Source organism: Chiloscyllium punctatum, chromosome 8, assembly GCF_047496795.1.
Source record: "Chiloscyllium punctatum isolate Juve2018m chromosome 8, sChiPun1.3, whole genome shotgun sequence".
NCBI classification, from domain to species: Eukaryota; Metazoa; Chordata; class Chondrichthyes; order Orectolobiformes; family Hemiscylliidae; genus Chiloscyllium; species Chiloscyllium punctatum.
In genome coordinates this window covers 8,427,207-8,440,965 of record NC_092746.1, presented here as the reverse complement: position 1 = coordinate 8,440,965, position 13,759 = coordinate 8,427,207, and the positions used below count along the sequence as shown (strand labels likewise).

The 13,759-nt window shown below is 39.3% G+C and overlaps 1 protein-coding gene across 6 annotated transcripts in view; it reads left to right on the top strand.

Annotated features, from left to right (window-relative positions):
* The window catches only part of adcy2b (adenylate cyclase 2b (brain)), a 617,126-nt gene that overhangs the window by 204,400 nt on the left and 398,967 nt on the right, over positions 1-13,759 (top strand). For all 6 annotated transcript variants that reach the window (XM_072575141.1, XM_072575137.1, XM_072575136.1 and 3 more), the window contains exons 2-3: positions 1,088-1,604; positions 11,090-11,287. In XM_072575141.1, the coding sequence (XP_072431242.1) occupies positions 1,407-1,604; positions 11,090-11,287 (396 nt within the window). In that variant the 5' untranslated portion in view covers positions 1,088-1,406. The remainder of the gene's footprint in view (positions 1-1,087; positions 1,605-11,089; positions 11,288-13,759) is intronic.

Here is a 13,759-nt window from a genome sequence, read left to right as displayed (position 1 = left end):
TCTGAAGAAGTGCCAGTCATGTCAGCTATTTGGCATGGAATGTTTAGTTTTGTGCCCGCTGTGCCATTACACTGCCGATAAGAAGCAATGCTGAACTGGTAATGCTTGTTAGGTGCATGGTGGTCTCTCAAAGAAGGCGTGTTTGCAATGAATGCCAACCTTTCAGCCAATATCTGGTGAATGGTGAGTTTTTCTCGGAGCTGCATCTGGTAAAATAGGGCTAGAATTGTATGTTAGGGACATTGGGGTGGGATAATGAGGCAAGTTTGTAAGATACAGTGAGAAATCTTGCTGGGCCTCATGGTGAAAAATTCTTCAAAGAGAATCAACATAGCACACACTTTGCCAAAAAAAGGTATGATTCAGTTTTTTTATGAGTTCTATATTACAAGTTGGTGGAATTCAATGTAATGTAACTACCTCTTGATCGAACTACCTTGTGGGTTTCCATGAAACATAAATCTGAGAGTTAACATAATCTAACAAAAAAATTTGCACCATTTAAAAATTTGCACCATTTAAAAGAAAGCACATGACCTGCACTGTGATAAGTGCATATCAAATGAAATTTGACTTATCTGCTGAGGTATGACTATTGGATTTGTCTTTTACATGCCCTATACTTGTATCCTGTAAATGTGCAAAGTTATATTCCCCCTGTAACAGAGGATTGAATGTTTGAAAGCACAACAAGCTATGTAGTTGATGGATGAGTTGCTATTTACTCAGCTTCTTACAACAGCTGTGGAAATGACACACAATCCCCTGTTACAAATAATATTTCTCCCGTGCAGATGTCATATGGTTTCTTTATTATGCACATGCAAACTGAAAAACATAAGTTTTTGTGTGTGACATATTGTGCACATTTGTGGTTCTTCAGATGCTATTTGATACATTTTGAAATTACGAGAGGGAGAATGTAGAACTACTATTTATATGATAGGATTACATTTTAATTATCCTACAGGCTTGGAAAAATATCTCTCCAAGGTCTATTAGATTCATGATCTAATTTAGTATTTCCTGCATGTGTCTACATGTTATGTAATAACGAGTTAACTAATTGATCTATTTTTTTTTCTAGGCTATATTTTTTGCAAATAAATAGAGGACTGATTACAAAAGAAAATAGGAACAAGAGAATTTTCATGAAGCCGTCCATCCATCGAAAACCACTTGCTATTGATGTTTGACATCAGTTATTAGAGGGGAAGTAGTTCTTTAGGATGCTGCGCTTCGATTGAGATGAGTGCACCCTTTGCTATGCACATTGGTCTAGCTTACAGTCTGCTTCTATTTCAACATGTTGCTTCAGCAATACAGTTTAAATGTGCTCCCTCAGCTGCACCTTGCTGACTGTGTGCCAATTAATTGAGAGTTGAAAAGCATTATTGCTGATTTCTATGTGGCAAGACACAATGAGGAGAAGGAGATACTTGCTTAATCGAACTGATGATGGCCCTGTCAAACAAAAGTCAACCGACTGGCTGTATGAGTCGTATTACTGCATGAGCCAGCAGCATCCTTTGATTGTTTTCTTGCTTTTGATTGTGATGGGAGCCTGTTTATCACTACTGGCTGTCTTCTTTGCTTTAGGGCTGGTAAGATCCTTTCTGTTTCAACACTATACTGAAGTTATTTTTAAAATAGATGATGTTATATTTTGAATTGTTATAATGAAGTAAGCATTATTGTTTTAATATGTTATGTATATCTAAGTTTTGTGTTTAAAGAATATATTTTATGTAATTCACACACATTTTTATTAGTGCTACTATTCTTGTCAATGAGAATCATTGTGTAAAATTGTTTATCAATGAAAATTACCAATAACTTGGATTAAAATATGCTGTTGGATTGCAGGGCCAGTTAATAATTGTTATCTGATCCAAAACCAAAGAATGCAATACAAGGTAGTCCATACAAGGTGCAACGTCCTAACACATAAGTTGCAAAGTTCTTAAAACTTTTGTATCATATATAAAGGAAAAATTGAAGGCAAAGGGTTGTTTAGCCCATCTCTTTAGATCTGATTCTATGTTTCCTTCTTACATTAAAACAGCCTCAGGCTGTCAAAGTTCAATTTTGAAAATTATAGAATTCTATAATTTGAGAATTTTTAAAATATGGATTTTGAAAATAGTATCAAAATCTTCAAGAACAAAGAAAATATGGTGTTCTGAATGTAATGAATAATCACTTTCAATGAACATGCAGAATTAATAATATGTTTTATAAACTTACTGCAACTAAAGTTTTGTGAACTACATGTATTCCTCCTCATGCCTGTTCCACGACATAATTATGTTTGACAGAAGGTTGTTTATTCCTCCTTCTACCTTGTCTAATTTTGACTTAATTTTGTTTATTTCCAATGATACGAGGAGCAACTGTTCCCTGATGTGTGGTGACCTAATAATTTTCAATACCAGCACCAATACAGAATTGCATTAATCTTCAGTGGAGAGGGCAGGAATATAATAGTCATCAAAGTTTTCTGTGTCAAGTGACACCGAAATATAGAGTCTCTCTACACAATTCATAGATAGAAGACCAGAATCATGCTATACCATTACTTGAAATTTAAAAAGAATAAAAATGGCAGGGGAAGAATGTGCTCCTGTTAAAACAAAGAATTTTAAAATTATAGTTTTCCCTAAAAGCAATGTTGAGAAAACCTCTCAGATAAAATTCAAAATCTCCTCATTTATAAATACCTTCCGCAGCAGCATGTAGGAAAGGCTATGGCCAGAAAAGTAAAAATGCAATTGTATCTTGATCATTCATGTGCAAACTTGAACATCATTTCATTTTTATAAATTGTCATTGATTTTAAAGAAAATATATATATACTATTGCTATAGCTTGCCTTCACAGCCTTAAGACATTTTAAAGCTCTTCACAGTCAATGAACTGCTCTTAGAAATACAGTGTCTGCAACATGCAGAATGAATACATTGTGCTTTATAATCTGAAATGTAGTCAAGAGATCCTTCTTAGTACACATGAAGCAAATTTCAAAGCACCAAAGAGAGGTGGTTTTGCAATATGAACTACACAAAAGATTATTGAGTTTGAGCAAACACAAAAAAAAATCAAGGCTTTTAGGAAGCAAAACTGGAATGAGGACACAATAAATGGAAAAGCATAATCTTTTGACGCTGAGATTTGACTTAGCCCAAGACTAAGAAACACAATAATAATTAAAGATTTATGAATTGTGCATGCTATGCCATCTGCAAGGCCTACTCTTATCTAACCCCTTTGTTTTACTAAGATTTTAACATTTCATTTGTGTTCATTGTGGCATGAATGTAGTATGAAAATCTGTCAGCTGAGCTTTTCAATGCAAAGAAGATTGCTCCCAATCTACTGAACCCCAAGTGCTGGTTTGCTGGAGCGGTAGTATACTGAACCAGTTCTAAAAGTCATAGCATGCACAGTTTCCATTAATTCAATGTGTGCTATAAAGTTACAACGTTATGAACAAGAGTATCTTGACTTCTTTTGTTGGTAAACAATATGGGTTATGTTGCTATGTTGTATGCAAGGGACCATCTTTCACCATTTCTGCTACCTTCAGCAGGATGCCACAATCAAACATATCTTCCCTTCCCTTCCACTGTCAGGGACTGTTCCCTTTGTGACATGCTGGTCCAGCCCTCCATAACTCCTCCAAGTCACCATTCCATGCATTGGAGATGGTGTAACTTACCCATTCATCTCTTCCATCTTCACTGTCCAAGGCCCCCAACATACCTTCTAGATGAAGCAGCATTTCACTTTTTGTTTTAAATCAATCTATTCGTTGCTCGCAATGCAATCTCCTTTATATTGTTGAGGTTTCTGAGATCATGAGGAGCATAGATAGGCTGAATAGCCAAGGTCTTTTTCTAAGCGTACGGGGTCCAAAACTAGAGGGAATAGGTTTAAGGTGAGAAGGGAAAGATTTAAAAGCAACCTGAGAGGCAGGTTTTTTCACATAGAGGGTGGTGCATGTATTAGATATCTTACAGTGTGGAATCAGGTCATTTGGCCCAACAAGTCCACGCCAACCCTCTAAAGAGTAACCCACCCAATCCCATTCCCCTACCCTTTATTTACACCTGGCTAGTGCACCTAACACTATGGCCAATTCACCTAGCCTGCACATCTTGGAATTATAGTACCCAAAGGAAACCCATGCCGACACGGAGAGAATTTGCAAACTCCACACAGACATTTGTCTGAGGCAGGTATCTAACCTGAGTCCCTGCCGCTGTAAGGCAGCAGTGCTAACCGCTGAGCCACAGTGCTGCACTATGAAATGAGCTGCCAGAGGCCGGTACAATTACAACATTTAAAAGACATCTGGATAATTGCATGAATAGGAATGGTTTAGCGGGACGTGGGCCAAAGACAGACAAATGGGATTAATTCATTTTGGGATACTTGGTGGGTGGCACAGTGGCTCAGTAGTTAACATAGCTGCCTCAGAGTGCAAGGAACTCAGGTTCGATTCCATCCTTGGGTCACTGCCTGCGTGGAGTTTACACGTTCTCCCCATGTCTGTGTGGGTCTCTGCTGGATGCTTCGATTTCCTCCCACAGTCCAAAGATGTGCAAGCTGGGTGTATTGTCCATGCTAAATTGCCACGGTGTTCAGGGATGCCTAGGTTAGGTGTGTTAGCCATGGAAAATGCAGGATTACAGGGATCGGATAGGGTGATGGGCTTCTTTGGAGGGTCAGTATGGACCCATTGGGCTGAATAGTCTATTTCCACACTATAGGGATTCTATGGCCAGCATGCACAAATTGGACCGAAGGGTCTGTTTCTGTGCTGTACAACTCTATGACTCTAAACACATAATGGGTGGCTGCTTTGCAAAACACCTCTGCTCTGACTGTTGGAATGACCCTGACTTCCTAGTTGCTTACCATTTCAGTAAGCAACCTTGCTCATACGCTAACATTTCTGTCATGGGCCTGCTGCAATGTTCGAACACAGGACAATGCAAGCTCAAGGAACAATATTTCATTTTTCACTTAGGCGTTTTAAAGCCTCAAAGTTTCAGTTTTGATTTCAATAACTTTGGAAACTTAATTAAGGAGGACAAGAAAGATAGATGTAAAAATGGATATTAACTAAAGTTTTTTTTCTTACATCGTCTCCCCCTTCTCTTCTTGCCCCTTCCTCCAACAGCTTTGTCGTGTTTGTGCCTCATTTTCATAGGGAGGACCCGATCACAAAAGTAAAATAAAGAACTGCAGATGCTGGAAAATTGAAACAAAAACAAAAATTACTGGAGAAACTCAACAGGTCCAGTAGCCTATGTAGACAGATAATAGAGTTAATGTATTGAGCCCAGTTACCCTTTTCCATTTCATACCTTAATTTACACTCATTTTACATCTCTCCTTCTCATTCTCTATCATTAACAAACCTTTGTCTTTTGTACTGGGCCGCTTCCTCTATCAAAAGTGTATTTAAACAATTTTCACCACCTTTTAATTCTGAAGAGGACTCATACTGGACTCAATGTTAATTCTGTATCTCTCTTCACAGATGCTGCCAGATGTGTTGAATTTATCCAGTATTCTCTGTGTATGTTATACATAGTCAGATTACGTTAACTATACTCTGGCTTATTCCAATATTTATCGCACCCTCTGTATATAGAGTAATGTATGCAATCTAAATGGTATTTAAAGTCAGTGCGAGTAGTTTTCAATACTATTCAATATGAAGATAGAAAAATAAAATTTAAAAAATGCAAGAAATAAAAGCAAATAGGTATAGTGAAAATTGAAGGAACATGAAAGCAAAATGTCAAATTAGTTTGAGAATAAGTGATAGGGACAGTATGAAACAAAACCTGACAAAGAAACAGAAATATATATTTAAAGGAGAATGAGATCAATAACCTCAATAAGAATTTAAGGACAATCCAAAGGATTAAGATAAATCCAATTTATTTTTTGTGCTATATGTAAGAAACTCTCAAACTCATTTCATAACACAATGTGCAGAGAACATCTTTTCTCAAATAAATACATCAGAGAGATGCAGAAGGCAATCTTTAACTTTAGCTTTAGAAAATTAATTGTTAAAATGTAGTCAGTAGTCTGATTTCAAACTGTAGGAATCTAACTGTTTATTGGTATTACAGCATAATGTTCTTAATGAAGCAGTCCCAAAGAGGTGTCGGCATACTGAAATGTTGGTGTTGTGTGCACCCAAGGCAGCATCAGTCTCTGTGAGTCTTCAACCGAGTCATAACAGCTCTGCCCTGCTCTAATAAACGCCTGCTGTCATAATAACCCACACCCCCAGCTCTCATGGATCTTAAACCCCTTACGCACAGATCTTCCCCGCCACCCACACCCTCATGGATCTCTCCCACTTCCTCCAATCCTGCCACTCAGCTCTTTGACATCTCCCTGAGGGTTGGCAGCTATTTTAAATCCTCAACGTGGAGTCATGGTGGGAAAGACTGCCTTAATGTATTTAAAATGCTGGCATAGAATCCACAAAGGCAGCTGTGATGCAAATGCTCCAGATATGCCCATAACTATCTCTATACCGTCCAAAATGGTTGTTAATTTTACAATGATGGGCTGTCACAACCCATATATTGGAATAGGCACAGCCACTGAACGTGTTTTACTTCCTGGATGTAAACCTAGAATTCAAATCTGGAATTCCAGTACAGTATTATCTAGTGTGGTATTTAAACTTTGCATCTTCTGTCTTAAAAATTGGCTACCTATCATTAAACAAAAGGCTTCCTCATATTCTCTTTGTTTAGTGGCATATCTATTTTCCATTCCAAAATCAGTTGCCCAGATCTATCTACATTGTACTGCAGCCTCTTTGCACCCTCCTCACACTTACTTCTCAGGTACATCTTTTATTGTTAGTAATTTGGATATGTTCTATAGTCTTCTCATTTAATTTCAAATTGCTGGATCTTCATTGTGTGTATTTCTTTCATGCTGCATTGTGACTGGTAGACTGAAGTATTGTTCCTTGGTGCCTGACATCTAGCACCCTAGATGTACACTCACATGACAATTAATTTCTAGCTCTTTACCAACAATATAACACAAAGCCATAAATATAAATTGTAAATTCCTATGCCCAAGTACTGATACTTGAGGTATCATGGTAGTTTCAGCTTGCCAACTGCAACATAGTCTTGGATAGCACCTTTTCAAATGTTATATGCAAATCCAGACATACTACATCCACTAGTTCCCTCTTATCCATCTTAGTAGTTACATTCTTAAACTCTGTTTAGTCAAAGGCATTTCCCATTTCATAAATCCATGTTGTCTCTGCTTAATTATATTATGATGTTTAAGTGCCTAATAATAGCTTCAATCATTTTGCCTACATGTGATGTTATTCTAACTGGTCTGCACATTACCATTTACCAACTTCCTCCTTTTTTAAATAATAGGGCTCTTTTTGTCAATTTTGAATCCTAAGTCATCTACTATTACCATAACTTATGGTTATTAACCAGTGGTTGCTTGTGGCTGGGAGAGTTTGTTGCCACTGATCCTTCTTTCTATACTAAGTCCAAACACTTGTTTAATTATTAGTATTAGAGGATGGACCACGAGAGAGTCTTTATAAGAAGATTTTCTTGTTTAACATAACAAATTTGGAATTAAGGATCTTAATATAATCAGAAAAACCCATCTGGTTCACTAATGTCCTTTAAGGAAGGAAACTGGCAATAATTTCTGGTCTATTCTACCCAGACCCACAGAAATGTGGTTGACTCTTAACTGCTCTTTAACATTTCTTGTTAAACATCCTGTTAACAAACCAACTTGCCACAGGATGTGATCTTACAAATTTGCAATACAAACTAACTAACAGGAAAACTCAACATGGAAATCAGAGTAGAATTTTGGCAGGTTTAGTCTGTCACATGCTTAAAAAAAGACTTCAATCTTTCCCACTGCCAAACTGCAAAATAGGACATGGTCCACTAGCATCAGCTGCACATACTCTTCCCCATGGACCTTGGCAATTCAGTTTCAAGGAGCCATTGCAAGCCTCCAATGGCATTGTCACTGCAGCCTGCAAGGGCAGATGGGTTTGGCAGAGTACACCAGTAACAAGCAGTGTCCATATGCAAGAGGTACGGGAACTGTACACTGAAAGGGACTTCTTAAATGGCATGGCCCAGGTTGCCTACCAGGCCTGCACTTTGCTCTGTCACTGCACATTTGCCTGATGCCTGTATTTGATGCTTGTCATTCACCCTCAGTCAATGTGCCTGGTCACTGGCCAAGAAGTTCAATGTGCTACAAGCATCTAAAGGCAAAACAGATGCAGGACAATCGTAGAAATGATGAAACACATGAGTTTATGAAACATAATAACTATTGGCTTAATAGAAGTTGGAAAACCAAACTTTCAACATGACAATGTTGACTTAACAAACTACATCACATTGTATGCTGAACAAACTATTTACATGAATTTTCTAGCCATTGCACACATCTCATTAGAAGACTCTTTCCTTCCTCGCATACCCCCCCTCCCCCCACCCCACCAACATTCTGAAATGCAATGAGCTCCAAAGCTCCACAGGTGAGATAGAGGGGGCCTGCTCCATAATGGAACACTTTGGCCTTTGAGATTTGGTTGAGTGGCATCAAAGATGTTAGTGTCTGGATGGGCTTCTTGCCAGATCCAGTTGACCCTCCTTGGTTGGAACTTCCAGTGGTTGGAAGGGGCAGGCAGGGTGGAGTTGGAGGGCCCAGCCATCTCCATAGTTTCCTGAGTTTGGAGGACCTGTGAGTGACTCCTCCTGTGGCTGGATTCCTCATCTGTCACCTATGTGAATGGGGCACCTGGACTAGGCTCAAAGCTCACCATCCCCCCCCCCTTCCCCCCCCCCCCCCCCCCCAAGTTGCCCATGGAGGCAGACAGATGGTTACAGACTGGCTGCACTACTGTACAGTTAGGATAACAAGCAGTATTAATAGACTGACTGCATTGCTTCAGCTTCTCAGCTTTGAGGGCCAGAGCTACCTGGACATCTGCCTCTCCTCCCTCTGCATCTGAGATGAAATTTGGCACCTGACCACAGGGTCACCTCCTGTCGTGGGCTCAGCAGATGCCTGGTTTCCAGCAGTCATCTGATTGCCAGTGACCTGGCGTGTTTCTCCCTCACATCTGCTGACCTGTCGGTGTTGAGCACTGTGCATCCTTACAGAGCACACCGGAGATATCCTAATCCATATTGCTGGAATGTCCGAGACAGTGTCAATGATGGCCGATCTAACGTTATTAACTGGGGATGTCAAGGACCTGTCCTATCCAGGAGATGGCTAGTCCTTGGGAGGATGGATCTCCCTGTAAGACACAAGAGCAGAAGGCACTGCTGCCACCAGTTAGCATTGATGTTTGAAGCCTGGTTAATGTGGCCATTGCAGCAGGTGGACAAGTGTTACTTACTCAGATGTTGGGACATGGATGTTTTGCCATCACTGAAGCCTCCAGTATCAACATCCTGGGGATTACCATTGACCAGAAACTCAAGTTGTCTCACCAAGTAACGACAGTGGTTTCGAGGGTAGATCACAATCTAGGAATACCTGTGGTGAGTAACTCACCTCTTGACTCCACAAAGCCTGTCCATTATCTACAAGATACAAGTCAGGCATGTGATGAAATAGGTGGGTGCATCTCCAACAACACTCAAGAAGCTTCACACCATCCAAGACAAAGTAGCCCCCTTGATTGACACCGCATGCACAAACATCCTCCTCCTCCACCTCCACCTCCATCACTGATTAGCAGCAGTGTGTACTATCTACAACATGCACTACAGAAGTTCACCAGAGATCCTTGGACAGCAGTTTCCAAACTCACAAACACTTTCATTTAGAAGGACAAGGGCACCACCACCTGCAATTTCCCATCCCAATCCCTTACCATGCTGACTTGGATATCACTATTCCTTCAAGGTCACTGGGTCAAATTCCTGTAATTTGCTCCCTGATTGTTTGTCAACCCAATCAGGGTTCCCACGTAGGGAAAAGGAATTTGTATATAGATTGCATCTTTTACAAAAATAAGGGTTTTGGAGATAGTCAAACTCTGCTATGCTCCATGGCTACACCCTGACTAATCAGAAGCTACCTACCTGGTCTGATAATTAAGATTGACAGTTAACTGTTTTGCTGCATCTCTATGCTAATAATGGCACAACCAGTCAGAACACTTTTCTCATTCTGTATAAAATGTTGTGTTTTCTTTTCATGTGTAATTCTTGCATTTTTGTTTTGACAAGTACAAGACAACAAGCTTCAACTCTAGTCTCTGTTTAGCAAAGCAGAATGTGTTTTATTACCTTCTGGTCTTTGTTTTGTCAATTAAAAGAACACATGAGACATCATATGATAGGAGTAGGAAGCAGCATCCTATAAAGGCTATAATTAATGAGCCACAACTTGTTTTGAAGGTTTATAATCTTGACAGGAAATTGAAAGGAGGCTGAAACCTCAGTGAGCCCAATATTCCATGTTTATGTGCAATTTGAAAACATTCATTGGTGAAGTAATTTATAGCTAATTCAGTGCTTAGAGTTATTTCATAAATAATTAACCACCTCCAGTGGACATAATACTAATTATAGCCATTTAATTAGATATTCTGGATTGCAGCATTATAAATATAAATTTTAATTGCACTTGGTGTAAGTCAGTAATATCTATATCCCAACTGCTATAAGTATGACAACAACCAATACAGAAAATGCTGGAAACTCTTAACAGTTTAGTATCTGTGGAGATGGAAGAGTTTTAGATGACTAAACGTTCATTTGAATCAAATGTTATATATTGTCACACACAGATTTACAATGCATTCCTAAAATAAATAGAACTCATTGAAGGTATGGATTTAACTATATTGTGTAAATTTAGCCTACTATTTGAATGACAGTTCAGATATTGGAAACTTCTGAAACTAAAAACAAAAAAAAACTGCTTTCTTTTTTGATGCATAACTGAGCTTATTACATGAATAAATATACCATGGTGATATACTGAGGCAGCTTTTCATTTCTCTCTTCCCCAGGACATTGAAGACCATGTGGCTTTCCTAATAACTGTCACAACAGCCTTGGCTATATTCCTCACAATTTTTATTCTGGTCTGTGTGGAGTCTGTTTTCAGAAAACTATTGCATGTGTTCTCCCTAGTCGTTTGGGCATGTCTGGTTGCTATGGGTTACCTGTTCATGTGCTTTGGTGGAATAATTTCTCCTTGGGACCAGGTAAGAACTCTACAGAGGAATAAGATGCAAATGTCAGTTAGTGAACCATGCTGAGATGTAATATCCTTCAGATTTTGCTTTTGAAATATATTGTCAACTAAAGTTAGATTTGAGAAAGCAATAACAGAACAAATTTAACTGATTCTTTTATTATATTGCACCTGCTCATCCTTGATAAGACAGATAACAATTCTGAAAAGAAAACAAGAAATGCTGTGTAATTTGAGTACAAATAGTTGTATTGTGAGGTTGGTAGATTTCAGTTATCATTTCTTACCTATGTTTTCATAATTAGTGGCTATTCCTATTTGTATTTTTAACCATGTCTTGGAACTCTTGAAACTGAGATAGTAACCTATACTTAATAATCTGTAAAAGCAGCTCTTAAAACTGACCAAGAGAACAGGCATGTAAAGCCTGCAATGACTTGTCACTAAATAGGGATTTAAACTTATACTTATCATCACTGCATGATACAATGCTTAGTGCTACAGAATGCCTCACTATTATATAAAGCCTCATGTTTTATGTTCAATACAAATTAACTTTTAACATCAGTATTAGTTATAACGTTAACATTGATGTGAGAGTTTTCTACTTGAAAAGATTTGCGTTATGCTGTGACAGCCAAGGAAAAAGTTACATTTTAAAATAGTACATCTGAAATTCTTTACCAGTCAATACTTTGGGATGGATTAAGATGTTCTAAGTCCAGAAATTTTCTGACTCAGCAGACCCCAACTCTTGTCTTGAGTTTTAAGGATACTGGATTAGTGGTGCTGGAAGAGCACAGCAGTTCAGGCAGTATCCAAGGAGCAGCGAAATCAACGTTTCGGGCAAAAGCCCTTCATCAGGATGAAGGGCTTTTGCCCGAAACGTTGATTTCGCTGCTCCTTGGATACTGCCTGAACTGCTGTGCTCTTCCAGCACCACTAATCCAGTATTTGGTTTTCAGCATCTGCAGTTATTGTTTTTACCTCGTTGAGTTTTAAGGACCCCATTAAACCCAGTGTTTGCTTGGGGGAGTCAGGAGTAGGATAGAGTTTCTTTATTCCTGATGAAGGGCTTAAGCCCAAAATGTCAACTCTCCTGCTCCCCTGATGCTGCCTAACCTGCTGTGCCTTTCCAGTATCACACATTTGAATTAGGATAGAGTCAGGCCAACCAATCCCTGAAATTAATGGGCTACAGGGGTTGGGAAAGTGCAAAGATGTTCTGCTGAGATGACTCTTACACTCACCAACTTAGTTCCTTGTTTGGTCCTCTAGCTATATCCATTACAGCTCCTCATCCCCAAACCCAAGTTCCCATTCCTCTCCAAACATAAGAAACAGGAGCAGGAGTAGCCCAGAAAGCCCGCTCTGTCATTCAATAAGATCGTGGCTGATCTTTTCATGGCCTCAGCTCCACTTACCTGCCTGTTCATCATCACCTTTAATTCCTTTATTGTTCAAAACATTATTTATCCTAGCTTTAAAAACATTCAATGAGGAAGCTTCACCTACTTCACTGGGCATGGAATTCCACAGATTCCCAACTGTCTGGGTGAAGACGTTCCTTCTTAATTCGGCCCTAAATCTGCTTCCCCTAATTTTGAGGCTATAGCCTCTTGTCCTAGTTTCACCCAACAGTGAAAACATCCTCTCTACTTCTTACTAATCTATTCCCTTCATAATTTTATATGTATCTATAAGATCCCCCCTCATTCTTCTAACTTCCTATGAATATAATCCCAGTCTATTCAGTCTCTCCTCATAAGCCAACCCCCTCAAATCTGGAATCAACCTAGTGAACCTCCTCTGCACCCCCTCCAGTGCTAGCACATCCTTTCTCAAGTACGGAAACTAAAACTGCCCACAATACTCCAGGTTTGGTCTCACCAGCGTCCTATCCAGCTACAGCTCCTTGCTTTTAAACTCAATTCCTTTCGCAATGAAGGACACAATTCCATTTGCATTCTAAAATACCTTAATTAAATGCCCACCATGGACAATTCATGTCATCTCTGCCCTGTACCCAACCCTCTGTCCTTTCAAAACCATCCATGGGCATTTCATACCAACTCATACCCACAGAGTCCTGCATGCTACATTCACTCTCCATTGCCCTTTCATGTATGATGAATATTTGGGATGTCGAGGTGCCAAAAGCTAGTGCTTTGAAATAAACCTTTTGGACTATAATCAGTTGTCATGTGATTTTTAACTTTATTATTTGGGAACTTGGTAAATTGGGAATTTGGGAACTTAGTGGGTGGCACGGTGGCACAGTGGTTAGCACTGCTGCCTCACAGCGCCAGAGACCCGGGTTCATATCCCGATTCAGGCGACTCTCTGTGTGGAGTTTGCACGTTCTCCCCGTGTCTGCGTGGATTTCCTCCGGGTGCTCCGGTTTCCTTCCACAGTCCAAAAATGTGCAGGTTAGGTGAATTGGCCAAGTTAAATTGCCAGTAGTGTTAGGTGAAGAGGTAAA